Here is a 16,733-nt window from a genome sequence, read left to right on the forward strand (position 1 = left end):
ATGCTATCCCAGATGTCAACTCCAGGTTCTCGATGAGAACGCTCCTGATGATGTAAGGATGATGGTTCCTTGACCAGCTGAACAGGGGTGCCGGCGTGAATATTGACGGGGGATTAGATCAGGTAACAAATAATCAAGCCTGCTTTGGACAGCTGGCATAAAATTCGAACCATGGGCGTAAAAATTGTGATGTCTTGAGCCACCGCTTCATTTCATTACCGAGGGGCGTGGGGTCGCCGCTAGAAGCAGCTGCTGGTCATCTTTTCAGGCGAGATTAGTTTGGGTCATCCGCAATTCAACCGGACCCGGTGCGCTCTGGTTTGCCGCCAACAAACGTTGTAGCCGACGGAGGGGCCACTGCCCACAGGCTGGCGCGGGTGAAGAAGGATGATGGGTATTCTTAGAACAATTTGGTAGATCGGATCGGATATGAAATGATGCAAGTCGGGATGTTTTGGGCCGGAACCGCGCTTGCAATGAGTGGTGAGCCTCCGAGAGAGGTTGGGGAAAGAAACATCAAGCAGGGAATGGGTCGAAATGGGGACCAGCAGGGGACTGGACATCCCGGTCTGGTGGAGATGGGTGCCAGCCAAGAAGGCAAAAATTATCACGAGGAGTATTATTGCTACCCTGTCGGGAGATGAGGGTTTCCCAAAGGGGTGAGTTGTCCCCGATTCCCCCATGCAAGGTCCCTCTGTTAGTCGTGGTAGTCTCAATGCGACTCGGCATGTCATCAGCTCCTAGGTTTCAACTTGGCAGCGTTGTCTGAAGAGACCAACTGCTAAACCCGATATGATGCTCTGCTGTACAAATACCACACTGTAATAGGTGTCAACCAAACCCCCAACGTATTGAATCAAAGACCAAATCCCCTCTCGTCGTTATCAAGCTGACATGTCTCGTTCTGTCTGTGATTGGTTCATGGCATTATGCAGGTCCGTCTGTGCACACTGCAAGTTGCATTCGCATGGTGGGCTTGGATTCGACAAGGCAACTGGCAGGGCCGGTTCTGGTTGGTGGTTGAAGCGACGCGGAGGCGCGGAGGTTATCGTCTGCATCTGCTCTGCATTTGCATCTGCAACTCTCAGGGTGAGTACAGTATCCGAATGTAGAGAGCGCCTTCGGAGGAAAAGGGGGGAAGTATCATTGTTGGTAGACCGGCAACGGGCGGGGATTGTCTGTTTGTTGATGGCATTCGTTCGTCGCAGTGGGCGACTTGAAACAAGTAAAGGGCCATGAGCTGAGGACCAACCACTAATAAGGTTAGGAGTTTGGAGAGCTTTGCCTCTTTGTCCGCTTCCCCTTGGTGCAGACTCGCGGGTTAACGGCGCGGTCACCCAAAGAGCCATTCCATCTCTCCATCGGGCTGACGGAGCGTTGGACAAAACCAAGAGTCGGCCCAAGGCGTTCCCATCAAGCCGTCCACCGGCCGGATCCGAAGGCCGGTTGCGACCGAGTCAAGATGAGGCTCCCAGCTGTAGCAACGAAATGAAAAACAGACTTTAAAGTTGTGCCGCATGATACTCTCTTTGTTCCGCTGTAACTGGTTGGAACTTGGCCGCCTGCGTTGGGCAAGCCACTGGGGCCATCGAGGCAATGCCCAAGGTTTTTCGAGGAGGAACCGCAAGGTTTCTTCATCGACTTTGATTGTGCCGCCGACAATGTGCTGTGCGATGCGACACGCGATGTTGAAGCCATGGGCGCCGTTCGTGCCGTTGTGTTCGTTAAACAGGTGCTCTGTGCACCCCACAACCACACATCCGTATGAATACTTACTCTGTGTTCGTACCTTGGTCCTTGAGGCCTGTTTGCTGCCGTCGATGACCGAAAGAGACATGGTCCCATCTGATTCTGGGGTCGCGTCGTGTTGCCTCGCCTCATCCATTCAGGCTCCATCAGCCCCGTCTGTGACATACTCCCCCCGCTCCACCAGGAAGCCAGGGGGGAGGAATGGGGGGCGTCGAATACGGGAAGCATGGGAGAAATAAGGTAATAATCTCATCCCATCCCGTACACACGCGTTGAGACGTTGCCATTAATAGGAGTCCAGATGCTTCCACCAGCAGGTTATCGCCATGGCCCATCTCAGGACGACACTTGATATGTGTACGAGTCCCGGCACTAGATGCCGGGGAGACGGACGATACTAAGTCAAGAAGACGTCCGCCATCCCAAAAAGTCAAACAGATGAACGTTGACAACGGTGCCCGTATCCTTCGGCGCTGACGCTTCCTGCAAGCCGAGCGTGCACTTGACCGCTGGTCAAGCAACAAGATGGAGGCCTGAAAATACGTACCAGGGCCCTTCCCTTTCCAGGCAGGAGGGGGGGAAAGCAAGCAGATCTGCTTGGTGCCATCGGTCGGTCATCTGGCCGATTGAATTAGTATGGAGAACGAGAGGGTTTCTTTGAGGGGGTCTCGTTTCCGTCGACTTGAGGGAAGGGGGGTGCGCGCGTTCTGAGGTCCAGCAATAAAGAGTGGGAAAAGGTGACGAGGGGGGGATCCCTTGGCACATGTGTTTTGCACCCTTGACCATCCTTCATTCTCGAGACCGTTAGCCAGTCAGAGGCCGGCGTTGGTATTTGGACGTGGAGGACAAATTCGGCTCCTGTGCTGCCACACAACATTACCTGACCGCTTTGGCTTTAGTTCTGGACGCCGAGGGAAGAACCCAAGGCGCTGGTCGAATCCTAAGATGCGGCGGGGCTGTCAAGCCGTCAACCGTACTCTGTAATTGTGCAGCGATGTCTTATGGTTTGCATCGTTTTGTTTTCACAAGCGTTGAAACTTGGCCGGGTCGCTCGGGTCGGGGGAAGAAGAAAAGAAGGTGTTCAGGATACGGGACCGAAGCTGGGCTAGAGACGAAGCGACGAAAGTGTAATGCAATGCCGGCGCTCGAGGCCTCGGGAAGGTTGACAAGGCCATGACACGACCAGAACCGACTTGGTTCACTTTGCTCCTGTACCTTTTCGTCCCGTCTCATGTCGACGATGTCAAGGCCTACGGTGGCTTTCTCCCAGAATTGCCGCAAGGGGCGGATGGCAGTGATGATGATGGAGGGGGCGTGGTCAAAGGGAGCCAGCGGCGCCAACGCCGTTGGTGTACCTTGCAGAAGCTGTTGCCGGCCATCGTTACCTGGCTTTTGTTAGCCAACGAGGGCGGCGTTGCGATTCGTCTGGTTGCCAACTGCCAACTGCCATGTGCAGGTCATCCGGTCACCCATCACATCACAGCAACGGTCTGGATTTCGCTCATCGGCGGCACCTTATCAGTTCCACCTCAGCCGGAGGTGCCATGGATTGACCGAGGTGAGGCGAGGGAAGGTGAGGTGGCAGCCAAAGTGCCTATTTTCCTAGGTAGGCAGAGAGGCAGACAGTTGGAGGTTGGTTGACGAGCGACATAACTTTGATGCTGTTTGGGAATTGTGTCCATGTCTCCGTCTCCGTTGTTGCTACTAAAGAATTAGTATTCAGCACCGCCATCGCCAGGGAGGCTTCTTACCGTGCCTGTACGGTCTCAGTGCCACTTGCAGCGTGGGGGAGAAGAAAAACACGAACAACCGATGCGTGTAAAGAAGAATTACAGTACACTTTGGCCAGTGTTTCCCAGTCTAACAGTGCAAGGGGGGTGGAGAAGAACAACAAGCAGCTGGCCCGGGGTGCCTTGGCTTCCGTCCCTCGTATCAATGCACGACACAGCGTGCACTGAACTCTCAGCGCCGCTGCTCCCTGTCTCTTGCCCACTTCCCTAACTAGGTTCCTTTCCAGACTTGCAGCCCGCCGAATCTTGGTCAGATCCACCGACTCAGAATGCAGTCTCAGACTATTGCAGGACAAATCGACAAAAGTCAGATTCCCTTTGCCAAAGCCCGATTTGAGCAGGCTGACCACGCGCTCGAGACAAAGGAATTCGATAGTCAAACAACGTTCGGAAGCAACAGGGAGCGGTGTAGACGTTGCCATCGGCGTAGACGCTAAGGGCCGCTCGCTCTGCGCCTCCGGCTCCAACGTCTTGTCTTCCTGGCAACCTCGCCAAAGTCGTCAGTCTGGGTACCGTCAGTCTGTATGTCGGTCGACCAGACCTACCAAGTCAACCAAGCCATTTCAGCCAATCCAGCCAAAGTCCAGCTGGCCGTCTGCTAAGGCGGTCAAGGAGAGAAGACGGGCCTGGGCTGCGGCCGCCCAACGATGGCCGGCTCCTAGTGCGAACTGCTGTGGCTGGCACTAGCAGAGCTCCTTGGCACAGAAGGGGGGGGGGGGGCAACAGGTGTGACAGTCAACAACATCCCACCTCACCTCAGCGACCGCGCAGTTGCCTTTGTCCTAGGTAGGCTCTAGCATAGGCGATGTGATACGCTACTGTGTAGCTCCCTCGGTAACGTTAGCCAGCTGCCCAGGTTGCCCAGGAACTGGGCGGCTTTGGATGGACGATTTGCCAGCGGGAGTTGGGGAGAGGCCATTCGGCGTAGGTATCCTGTGCAGGTTTAGCTGCAGGGCAAGACATGTATCTGCCAGGGCCCGTCCAGCCGCTGCGACGTAACTTAAGTGCTATGGATCTGGACACAGCGTTGAGCAGCGGTGCCACGGGACAGTTGCAGACGCGTCCAAGAAAGTTACGGAGGCAGATAATGACATGGACAATTCGAGTAAACCGAGGTTGACGGGCTCGGACGACAGGAAAGATTTATTGTTGTTGTTTTTGTTTTTGTTGTCGTCTTATCCAACCCGTCTCTGAGGGTCGCGATATGCATTGTATTGGTCTTGGTATGCCTTCAGACTTTTGGAGTACAGGAGTTTCGATGAATTGCCTAGATAAGTAGGTAGGCCAACAACGCACAACACTGACGGTGCGAGGTGCACATGATGCGTTGTGGATGTTCGCTCTGTCTGTGCCAGATTCTATCATGCCTTGCATATTTCCAGTTTCTCTACTCTGTAACCCAGGTACGAATGCAGACAGACCTCGTAGTACCCTGTTCACTGTTTAGCGTTTAATATTCACTGCCCAAGTGCGGATGCTGGGTTGCATATTACCACATTGTCTGGGCTCCCGTTCCGCAGCGTAAGGTATCTTTTGGCCTTCGACGGTGCTTCAGAGTACTTGCCAGCCTCTACGTGATGGATGCGAATGCGCTACTGCTGCGCTGCCCCATCAACCCAACCTGAGCATCCCCTGGTCCGTCTCTCTGCCTTGCTTGTTTGTCCGGGGCTCTGTTGTCCTGACTTGGTATCATCGCAATCGCACCCCCCTGGCCGGCGTCCCTGGCGCTGCTCCTCCCTCTTCTCCCTCCTTCCTTCCTCCTGGAGTACATAGTACTCTGTAGGCAGGTCCTGCAGCCCGCCTGCTGTCTCCCTCCCAATAAGCCCCTCCCCGAACCAGTCCAAACCCAAGTGAGATTTTCTCTCTGACACACCCTCCCCTCCCTGTCCACATCCCACATCCACACCCCCCTTTCCCCATCGCCCACACCCTGACCGCTGGACCCGACTCATCGCTTCTCGCTGTTGTGTGTGTGTGCGCGTGCGTGTGTGTATGTGTGTATGTGTGTGTGTGTGTCCCCAATTCTAATCCCAAACCCACCCATCCATCTCATCCTGTCTTTAGTCTTCCGCGTCGCAACCCCCCTCTTCTTCCCATCAACTCTCTTCCCCCAAAACCTTTCGAGGCCGTCGTCGTTCATTGACTTCTGTTTCGTGGTTCAATTCCGGTCGTAAATCTTGCAGATTTGCCTCTGGTCTTGTACCGTCCGCTCCTTAACAACCTTCAATTTTCATCTTCGATAAATAGCATTTGTCTTACCTGGTCGACCGGTTTTGTCACGTACGCAATCGTGAACGCCAATTTCGTCCAATTCCCATCGTCAGCGCGCCGCATCGGACATCACACCCCCAAAAAGGTGCTTACTCGCCGACTGATTCTCAAATTAACCCTGTGCCACGAATGATTGATTCTTCGCACGATAAAAAGCTCTGTATGCTAAGTCTTGGTACTACAGAACTAATCACCGACCTCGTTTTCCACCGCCAACGCAAACTGTCCTATACGTGCCATCCACGTCGAGAGCCGAGCGAATTCCTTTCTCAACCTCCGACAACCATCTCGCAATCGCGCCCTCTTTATGTCCTCCCTCTAGTTGCTGACCGATCCTGTAGCCGCAGAGCGGCTCAGTAAAGCATGGCAACTACTGTTGGACGTGAGAGTATGATGGGAGCCACGGGTACGCAGGTCTTCGACGAATCTTCTATGCAAGCGATCTCTCTACCAGCAATGCTGGATACTTCTGCTTCCTCAACAACATCATTCTCAGGACCGCGCTCTCCACGGACGATGCCTCCTCTGCCGAATCCGCCTTTTGTCTTCCCGGCAAGGCCCTCGTCCGCCTCTGCGCCATCTTCCTTCTCGAGGGCAACAGGACGGCGACCGCTGTCCGCGATAGAAACTCAAGGACGGTCCACCTTCAGCATGACTGCTGATCCTGCGGACCGACCTTCAAAATCACCTGCGCTCCCCAACTTTACATTCAACCCGGGTGCTTCGCTGTCGCCGGATACCAACTCTCTTCTCAGCCCCCCCCTGTCTCCGCCGCCCGTCTCCCCAAGACTTGTGCCTTCGCCTTCAAGGCCAACGGGAGTTGGACACAGAAGAGGAGGAAGCGAATTTGTGGGAGGAAGCATACGATCTGGAGACTCGATCACAGTCACGGGTACAAGCCCGACAAGATCCGAAAGTGGCTTCGCTTCTCCCAACTTCCAACTTCCACCACCCAACCCCGGCGCCCGCCGTGGCCACGCCCACAGACGATCTGCGGCGCTATCGAGCCATGATCTGTCTCTGATTGTGCAACCCCCGGCACCCGGAAACCTACGGGGCAATAGCGCGCCAACCAGCCCGGCCGAGTTTGACCGACGTCTGGAAGACCACAATGGAGGGCTGGTTGAGAAGACGTTAAGAGGCGTCGAATCTGAGCTGGCTCTCAAGGTACCGACAGAGCTCACCAGGCCCGTGACAGCTGATTCGGGCACATCGAGCGGCAGAGCTTCACCTGCCGCCAGGCCAGTGACCCGTACCCGGGTTGGATTCTCCGATACTCTCGAGTTTATCCCGCGCCCCCTATCAATGGTGTCCAGTGATACTTCAAGCACCGTAACCGCCCGGCCTGGAGGGCATTCTGTGTCTGGCAGTATTTCTTCCATAATTTCGATTCCGGCCACGACAAACCCGGAAAGCGAGCCTGTCATTCCTCTGGTACTTACTCCGTCACGGCAGAACAACGAATCACGACCTAGCACTGCTGGAGCCGTTCTCGAACGATCCCAGAGCATCCAATCGGTCGGTGCGTCTCCAAGGAGGAGAAACTCGATCCCTACTCTCATCAACGTGCCGGAAGCCGGTAGCGTTGGCCCCCCGATGCCCAGCCCCACGAAGACCCCTAAGCGCTGGTCTTTCTTTGGGCTTGACCCTTTTGCCGCTGCTGCATCACCACTGCGCACTAGACCTGTCAGCTCCAGCTCCTCCGAGTCGGGATCCAAACCACACAGCTCCGCCTCATCCTCGTCTTTTGAACACGTCTTGGAACCGCCTGGTACTCCGGAAACATCCGAGGAAAGCGGCCAACGAACCGACAGCAAGAAGCCAAAGAGGAAGAAGAAGGTCAAGAATTGGGCCGGATCAATCTTGGCGCGCAAGAACAAGCCGCGCAACAAGAAGTGCAAGGACCTGGACCTCTCGGGCGACTCAGCACGTCGGTTCGAGACAATCAAACACAAAGATGACTCTCTCATGGTTGAGCCAGAAGTTAACATTGAGCCGGTGACACCGACGCTCATGGTCACAGATACGTCTAGTCAACCGCAAAACCTGCAGGAATGGAAGCCACGTCCTGTGTCAGCTCAGGATGACTCGTCATTCTCCATGATCGACCTCGATGCAGCTCTGGGGCCTTTCAACACACCCATTGTCAACAACCCCGAATGGGATGCCGCTCAGCGAGCAGCAGCCTCAACCAAGCGTCAGCTGCACAGTGCTCAGGGGATGAAAGGCTTCAGTGGCCCAGGAATGCATTATCACAGACGCGCAGAAAGCGCGCCCGAGATGGTGCCTTTTGAAGGCGCTCGATTCGGCATCCACCGCTTCGGCAGCAGCTCGACCATGGCCGATGTCTTTGAGGAAGATGAGGAAGACGACGACCACACGGGCAAGTCCGCATCACTCCACACCAACAGCGGCAGAGGCACGGCGCAAGACAGCGCGGAATCCTCCGGTGACGAGGCCACACCCCCAGCTACCGACATCGCCAAGAAGCCCATCCTGGATACTTTGCCTGTCCGCGCCGTTGATGACAGCTGCATCCGCGGTGGCCCCATCCCCAACAAGGAGGCGACCAAGGCGGCTGCTAGCATGAAATCGGAGAAGTCGCTTGCTTCCCTGCAAGACAATGTGATTGTTGAGGAGCCCTCTCGTGCCGACGTCCCCGAATTCCGCACAGGATCTATCTTCCAGGAGAAAGCAGAGTCAACTGGCTCCGCGACTCCCTCGCCCAGGAGAATCCTTGCGAGCAAAGACCTGGCTCCTGTTGATGTCAGCCCTCTTCATCTTCCGACTCTTTCTCATGTTCCTGTCAGTCCCTATTCGATGAGCCACGCTTCCTCCTTCCCGTCGCCTCGTTCACCAATGTCTTACGATGCACAGCGAATCTCAACGGCCCCGTCATCGGTCAACGAAGAGAACAACTTTCAGTCCCTACTGCTCGGAGAGCCGGGCCCGGAGGTCAGGCTTTCTGTAGATATTCCGTCCTTGACATCCAGTCACTCGACCATGACGAGAGACAGCTCCTTCGCGCCCAGCAGTCAATTGAGGCAAGATCCTATCCGTCCGGACCAACAACGGCCGGTTTCAGTGTCCTCAGCAGCCTTTGGCCGTCGCAGGTCAAGTCTTGCCAGTCTAAGCAGGCTCATTAGCAGCTCACACGGGGAACGCAGCAAGCTCTCCATGGAGGTCTCATATGACGGCGAGGGCGACAAGAAGCACAAGTCGAGCAAATCGAAACGACTCAGCCGAATGATGCGATTCTGGAAGCCCAAGGACGACACGTCGGCATAAAAGTTGATTCCGCTCATAGTAAAAGCCCGAGTGGTTGGTCACCGTCTACTCGGCTCGCATCTCATATTACAAAGGTGGCCTCACGACGAATGTATATGGAATTCTTGTACAATCTTTCACGTATTCTGTCTCGTCGGATGCGTTCGGCGAGACCGTGTTCTTCCGCGGGGCTGGGGTTCCGCCTCCGCCACGGGTTTCCTCAGCAAACGGACGACATTAATGATTCCCTGCCTCGAGGAAGAGCACTTACCGCTCGCTGCCAAATCCTGCCCACCTGCGGGAATGAGCACAACTAACGAGCCAAACATTTTGGGACACGGATTCGGCGTTTTTTGTGATGATAGCATGAGCAGCAAGTTGCATGAGCATAGCAGGTACCTGGCCATATGTCTTGGTGACAACTGCAAGGGGCGGACACGTGGTTCAACTGTTTCATTTCCTTCTCTGGACATATCGGGGATGAAATGCGATTTAAGAAGGCGAAAACATGGCGAGGCAGACAAGTCGAGGTACCATTGCACCACCGTCCCTCTTAGTTCTCTGGCCGGTTGGCTGTTGCAGCCTTCTAGACGATGGAAAGAGGGCACAAATCGCGACGTAGACAAATATTAATGAACATTCTTTTTATCCGATGTATATGCGTAAGGAAGCAAGCAATATGATTCTCTTTACGCGGCAATAATGTAACTTTGGGTTCCGGTCCGGGACCCATGACTTCAGATAGGTAGACGATGGATGACGGAGGGCATTTGAAGTTGGCCAAATGGACCGAAAGCTGCGAGTCCAAGGACGGTTCATATTTGCAAACCTCGGCTGACTCTGCGACCCACTTCGTTGTTGTCGCGTCACCAGGTACCGACTTCATCTAATTGCCACGGCACGGCACCACCCCAGGTGCCTACCTCCCTGCCTACTTGTAGGTACCTACCGAGCCCATTTGGCTTAACCTTTTACCGGCCGTGTCCCCAACGTCTCCAAAGTCAAGGTACCTAGCTCCAACAGCTTACCTTACCTATTCCTCAATACTTCGTCCTAGCCAGCCTAATTCGCAGAGACGCCAGAGGTCCTGAATCTGTACTGATCCGGCTACCCATTTGACCAGCAAGCTACTACTCGTACTCGATCCAACATCCTTATCTTTCTTGCAGCTGGTACTAACCACCGCCACCTTTGCTCTTCTACATACCCTGGCCGAGAGAACAGGTGCAAGAGCTTCTCCTCCTCCGTTCTCTGCAAAGATGTCATGGCGGATCCAAACCTTGCCTGATTCCCAGTCGAACCCGACCGGCGCGGCGAAGAAGGCAAAGTCCAAGTCCAAGACGTCAGATGGACGTGGCGCGATCAAGAGGCTCATCAAGGAGCTGGACGTATGGCGGGATGAGCAGAAGGACGAGCGGGGGATTGAAAGGCTGGGCCCCGTCGATGACGAGAACCTCCTCACATGGGAGGCTGTAATAAACGGCCGGGGGGTTGGAAACGGCTATGATGGTACTTGGAAACCCCCTCCCCTTGACGTGGTCTTCTTGGCCGAATCGCATCGCAACATGATGAAGATATTGAATGACTGCTGACGGCTCACTTCCTTCCCCTACAACAGAGGGCCGATGGCTCCTCGCCATCCAGATCCCGCAAGACTATCCTCTCCGACCCCCGACGATACGCTTCGTGACACCCGTCGTGCACGCTAACATTGCGCTGCAGACGGGTGAGATCTGCCTCGACCTGCTCAAGGACGCCTGGACGCCGGCCTACAGTGTCCTCGAGAGCGTGCGCGCCGTGCGCACGCTGCTGGCGTACCCGGAGACGGACTCGCCCCTCAACGTTGACGTCGCGGCGCTGCTACGCGGCGGCGACGTACTCGGTACCCGCGCCCTCGTCGAGTTCTGGTGCCGCGACGACGACGGAAGGTATGAGGGGCCGTAGGCGGGACCATGATGAATCGTGTTGGGGCGCTGCTCTGCAAGATGACGTCGCGGGAGAGAGCCCACAATCGCAAGAGGAGGGAAGTGAGATGAGATAAGGGCAACAAGGTCTTGGGACGGGTGTTGCCTGAAGACAAGAAGACATGTTAAGAGGGATAACATAGGCTGGGGATTGGAAGCGGGCCTGGGCGTGTGCGGGAGATTTCATCATCGCTTTACGTTTGGGCGGAACGGCGTGCTGGTCACAATGCATTAGGGCAATCAAACAAACTGGCAGAAACACGGACATGGGGGATTTGGGGGTTTCCTTTTTCTTTGGATAACATATTGCTTCATTTATCACGTCCAGACCCTCGAAGGGGAAAGCGACTCTTATTCTAATGCTGGAGATACCTTGAGCAGCCCATGATTTAGCCCCGTGCCCGCCGCCTTCTCCGGACCTGTCGGCGCTTCCATATTTACTCTTACATCCCCTCGGACGCCATCGCCTGGCCGCTCGAGTCCTGCCTTGCCCGGCTGTCCACTGTTTCCCAGACTCCTGAATCCATCGCAGAACGATAATAAGCAAGTGTGGGTGGGTGGTTTGTTGTTCGGGTGTGAATATACTACAAAGAACGCCTGTCTCATCCACCCTAGCCCCTTTTTTTCTCTTCCGAGTATTTCGAATGCAATTACGTTTGGCAAGATACGAAAAAAAGGGGGTATCTGCACAATGGTTATTCTTTCCAATAAAGTCCGCGCGTAAATTCGTCATGTCACCGCCAGTGCTGTCGGCGGCCCCAAGGAGGAAGAGGGTATTGTTTCTGTCTCATTGAGAAAAGACAAGTGGTAGGCGTGTGTTCTGGCTCCCGTCCATCGCTACACTGGTCACTACTCATTATAGTGATAGACCTGCAGCAAGCCTGTGAGCTGTTGAACCAATGGACAATAGTGGGAGGGATTACTTACTCTGTAGTTCGGGAGGCCAAACGGCTGCCAGCCCAAGCGCTTCGCCATCTTGGCAAAGCCCTCGGTCTCGATGAGATGGTAGAAGGAGAATGGCGGGAACATAGCCCCATCACGGTGGACGTCTGCCTTGACGAGTAGCGCGGTGCCGCCGACGCCGTCCAACGGGATTTCCATCCGTTTGTCTTTGTCGTCGGTGCCCAAGTACGCCATCAACGCACGGTACGTTGGCATGTCCTTGTACCCCTCGAGCAAGATATCGTCTGGACCCATTGTCTCGGCCATCTTTTGCGCAATCTCACTGTCCTGCCAGCTGTTGAAGTCGTAGGGCCGCTCCTCTATCTTATTGGTCTCGGTGTTCATAAACCGCTGGAAACAGTTAGGGACGATGACGGGCTTGTCGTGCGATGCTAGATCCTGGATGAGAGATGGCGGCGTTTCGACAATGTCGGCATCCAGCCACAGAACCCACGATGTTTGGGGCCCCAAGGTTGTGAACAGCAGCGAATTACGGGCCTTGGACATGACGGCCCGCCTGGCTTTCTGGTTCTCCATCTTGTGCCGCTCGCTCTCGTCTTGGGATGTGATGGCTGGCTCGAAATCCTGCCGCATAATGACGATGCTCTTGAAGCGGTTCTTCTCCGAGCTCTGAGTCTTGGTGATCTGTTCCTGCAAAGCCGCCGTCGCAGCATTTCCCTCCTTGGTCTTGGGCAGGATGAAGCCGAGGGAGATAAGGTCGTGGGGATAGTTCAGGTTGAGCAGGTTGTCCCAGTAGTCCTGGTAGAAACGCGCCATCGGCGTCAAGATAAGGACGGACTCGCGGTTGCCAATTGGATCGGTCGTGATGGTGACATTGTTGAGGTTGTAGCGGACGACCGGTGGCGGCCTCGTGTCGCCTTTGGCCTTCTTTCGGTAGGGTGCGGTTGGCGGTGATAGGTGGTGAGAGGCGGTCCCGGCTGGTTCTGCCTTAACCGACTTGGAGGGCCCGACGAGAAAGACAATGATAAAAATGCACAGCACTGCGCCGAGAAGAAGGGTGACTGGGTTCGCCTTCTTCAAGCGAACTGACCCCATGGGGCGGGCCATGGGTGGCGGTCTTACGGGGTGGACGGGGATGCGAAAACCATACAGGTGATTGGGGGTTCAGAGGTTGTCGTCGACGGCACTTCGCTTGTCTTCGTGCAGGCGGTTCGTCTCGTGGCTCGAACAAACTCAAGAGAGGTGTAGGTATTTGAACGGAACAAGGGCCGTGCAGAGTCGAAGAAGATGACACAGGGCGCTCCTCCTCATGCGTCTCTGACTGAGGGAGTAAGGAATTTGGCCAGATACGAGATTCTCACGTTGACGGCGGGCTGATCGATTCAAGGGATGCGCATTGGGAGGACAGCTCTACAGTAGACCAAAGTTACACTTGAGATGACAAAAGGGGCTTAGTGTGTGCTGCTTTGAGGACTAATTACGGCCCGAATGTATCTTGCCTCACATCAGCCTATGCAGGGTGCTGATTCCTGACAAGAGACAGCGCCTGGCCACCCTGTGAGACCTATGACCAGTGTGCGACGGGCGGGCTGAGCACTGCTAAGACATCAAAGACACCCGCGGGGGGGGGGGGGGGGGCTGCCAGACCCCCTGAAACCTGTAGTGGGGTCCACTACACGGGCCTTCAACATGGGGAGCTCCTCTCATGGAAGTTTCCTGGATCTCGCTAGCCAGTTACAGCTAGGTAGGCAGTCAAACCAGGCAGCCTCCGCCGAGATGACAATCCCCCAGCCACAGGAGCCCTTTCCCCACGCCGCGCCACACCTTACCATTGCTGCTCCAGTCAATCCGCGGCCAGCCATTATCGGGTCGCTCGAGTCGCGACCAGCGTAGTTGTCCCATTGCACATCCTGCAGCAAAACTTACATTTCCAGAGACCGAGGCAAGCGACTGATTCAACATTCACAGCTGCATCAATTCTTCTAGCACTACTTCTTCATTCACAACCCACCATGGCGGATAAACTGGACCGCAGCCTCGACGAGATCCTCGGTGAAAAGGTACGGACAGTTGCAACAGCCTTGCGCAGGTTGCGACCACGGAGCTTACTCGACACAATCACAGAAGACCGACGGTCCTCGCAGCCGTCGTGGGGGCGGCGGCGGCGGAGGTGGAGGTGGAAGTGCTCCTCGCAGACGCGAACGTGAGCGTCAAGAAAACCCCCGTGACAGCGTCAGAAAGGTACGGCATATTCTTCCAGGCGACCCGTGGTAGATCTGCAGACTCAATCGTTTAGGTTGAATGATCCTCCCTACTTTTCATCCCGGTCAACATCGATTCTCTCGCAGCTGCTGGCCCGCGCTGAACGCCTCGTTGAAGACCGGGAACGGTTCCTGTCAATTGCAAGGGCCTAGCTAACAAGTGTCGCTGTCCTGCGATCAGTCCTTCCGCGATGAACCCAGAAATCTTGACAGGTAAGTCTCATCAGACCTGATCCATCGAACCATGTCATCAGCTTACCCTTGGTTAGCGAATGGGTACACGATCGTTTCGAAGAGCATGGTACGACTTGGCTGGGATTCCAGAACCCCGTGCGACGCCGGCTAAAGCTCAACAGATACTCGCCGTGGCCCGGCCCCACGACGACGACGCGACGAGCCGGAACAAAGGTAGTCTCAGTGTGATTAATCTTCTAGGCGTGTCCTAACGCTGTGCTGCAGAGATTTTAACAGTGCGAAAATCCGCGTTGAGAACATTCACTACGAATTGACCCCAGAGGATTTGGAGGTACGAACTCTTGGAGAGATGCAGATAACGAAAGCTTGGGATGGGGAGGGGGCTAAGACAAGAACAGGAGCTTTTCAACAGAATTGGACCCGTCGCCAAGCTTGACCTCAAGTATGACCGTGCCGGCCGCTCCGAGGGCATTGCCTTTGTTACGATGGAGTCCCGCGAGGATGCTTTGGAGGCGGTCAAGGAGTTTGACGGCGCCAACGCCAACGGTACGTACTACGGGTATCTGTCTACGAGGCTTCGAAGTTTAACATGTATAAGGCCAACCTATCAGGCTGTCAATCATGCCCGGCGGACCCGGCCCTCGATCTCGTAACCCCTTCGACTCGGCCGTGATGCCGGGTCGCCCGCTTGCTGAACGTATATCTGTCCCTGGTGGTCGCTCAAGATCAATGTCGCCTGGGCGCAAGTACGACGTCGATGAAGCTGCCAGCAGGGGCATCGATAGATACGTCCCTGGAAACCGCTCCGGCAACCGCTCGCGAAGCCCCATTCCCCGACGACGTGGCGCCGGCGGCGGCGGTCGCAGGCCTGGCGGTCGCAGGGAAGGAGGAGGCAGAGACGGCGGCAGAGATGGAGGAAGAGATGGTGGAAGAGATCAAGAGGGTGAAAGAGGCGGCCGCTCGGGTAGAGAGGGTCGCACCCGGAAGACCCAAGAAGAATTGGATGCCGAGATGGCTGACTACTTTGGCGGAGGAAACGCCGGAGAGACTGCGCCCCAGCCGAACGGTGGCGCCACTGCTGCCGCCGCCACCCCCGCGGTACCCGCCACGGACGATATCGACATGATCGAGTAAACCCTGGCTCGGTCTGCCTTGGTCTATTCTGTACAAAGTGTCTCGGACCAGTCACGAGAACAGGTTGTGCCGAAACCAAACCGCCTGGTCACAATATGTGGATGGCCAATTGTTGGAACAGGTACCATTCACGGTGGGCTCGTCTGCACTACGCCAATGGCATCGTGCGCCGTTAGCTATAGAAGCCAACAATAACCACTCCATTACCTTCAAAAAATTGAAAGACGGCCCGTACAAGTCAAACGCGGGGTTTCCATTCACCCGATCAGGATGCTGGGCCCTTTGCTTCAACATCGTCTCCATCGCTCCAGTTTCTCAACGTTTCTTGGACTATTTGTATCGGTGTAACTCATTCAGTTTGAGCAAATAGACCCCACTTCACCGCCTGGTCCCTTGGAACGGAACGGCGAATTAGGCAATCCTCATGGTTTGGCCCAGCAGCATTCGGGGTTTTGCAGTCGTCAAAACAAGGGACATGCCCATTTGGGGAGGCGGCAAGGCCCACGGATGAGCCGCCGCCCCCTTAAAAAACAAGTTTCCGATCGCGGGGACCCTCCATGCATGCGAAATGCAACTTGGCAAAGTTCCCCAAAAACCAAGGAACCTCGCACCCCAGAAGCCCATGCCCCCCCGTGTCCCCCCACCAGATGCACGTCCGGACTGCAACGTCAGTGTGCATGCGCAAATGCGCTGCGTACACGAGTAGGTAGCGTACACACAAACGCGCACAGGAAGCTTTGGCAGCTCGACTGCCCACTCCTCCTCCCAGGCCAACCCCCCCCCGCGTCTACGTCTCTGGTCCTTCTCCTCTTCCCTCAACTCAACTCCAGGTCTGTCCCAGCGCATCGTTGCCTCCCCTCTTTCCACCGTCATCTCAAACCTTGGAAATCGTTGCACCCGAAATGGAGAGCCACCGGTGAATACGGGCACAACCACTTTTTGAACAAACGGAGACACCGACTGCTACTCTACCTGATCAGATTTACGACTTTAACGGACCGACGGCGAGCGGCTCAACAACATGACGGTCGCTGGTATTAGTTTCGACCTATATCACCACTTTCGAGCGCGGAGACCGCTTTCGCGCTCTCCCCTGCGCGACTGAATCGTGGCGACGGTGATCAACACATAAAGAGACACAACCACCTGTAGAGCCGCGACACGAGGGTTTGTTTCAACCCAAGAAGCTCTTACATCTT

At 55.5% G+C, this 16,733-nt stretch overlaps 4 protein-coding genes across 4 annotated transcripts; 3 read left to right on the forward strand and 1 right to left on the reverse strand.

Moving 5' to 3' along the window:
* Positions 1 to 6,173: 6,173 nt before the first annotated feature.
* CH63R_00693 (Cell wall proline rich protein) lies at positions 6,174 to 9,098 on the forward strand (the record flags this gene model as incomplete). Its single annotated transcript, XM_018295668.1, has 1 exon — positions 6,174 to 9,098. One exon carries the CDS (start codon positions 6,174 to 6,176, stop codon positions 9,096 to 9,098), a length of 2,925 nt encoding a protein of 974 aa, XP_018164030.1.
* A 1,238-nt stretch (positions 9,099 to 10,336) lies between these two features.
* Positions 10,337 to 11,021, forward strand: CH63R_00694 (Ubiquitin-conjugating enzyme; the record flags this gene model as incomplete). The annotated part of the gene is made up of 2 exons (XM_018295669.1): positions 10,337 to 10,586; positions 10,696 to 11,021. The coding sequence occupies 2 exons, from the start codon at positions 10,337 to 10,339 to the stop codon at positions 11,019 to 11,021; spliced, it is 576 nt and encodes a 191-aa protein (XP_018164031.1).
* Positions 11,022 to 11,890: 869 nt separating this feature from the next.
* On the reverse strand, positions 11,891 to 13,051 carry CH63R_00695 (Mannan polymerase complexes mnn9 subunit; the record flags this gene model as incomplete). Its single annotated transcript, XM_018295670.1, has 2 exons — positions 11,891 to 11,911; positions 11,969 to 13,051. 2 exons carry the CDS (start codon positions 13,049 to 13,051, stop codon positions 11,891 to 11,893), a joined length of 1,104 nt encoding a protein of 367 aa, XP_018164032.1.
* A 905-nt stretch (positions 13,052 to 13,956) lies between these two features.
* CH63R_00696 (RNA binding protein) lies at positions 13,957 to 15,534 on the forward strand (the record flags this gene model as incomplete). The annotated part of the gene is made up of 8 exons (XM_018295671.1): positions 13,957 to 14,004; positions 14,069 to 14,185; positions 14,387 to 14,418; positions 14,460 to 14,506; positions 14,562 to 14,613; positions 14,677 to 14,731; positions 14,799 to 14,946; positions 14,999 to 15,534. 8 exons carry the CDS (start codon positions 13,957 to 13,959, stop codon positions 15,532 to 15,534), a joined length of 1,035 nt encoding a protein of 344 aa, XP_018164033.1.
* Between the last annotated feature and the right edge of the window lie 1,199 nt (positions 15,535 to 16,733).

This window comes from Colletotrichum higginsianum, chromosome 1, assembly GCF_001672515.1.
Source record: "Colletotrichum higginsianum IMI 349063 chromosome 1, whole genome shotgun sequence".
Taxonomy (NCBI): domain Eukaryota; kingdom Fungi; phylum Ascomycota; class Sordariomycetes; order Glomerellales; family Glomerellaceae; genus Colletotrichum; species Colletotrichum higginsianum.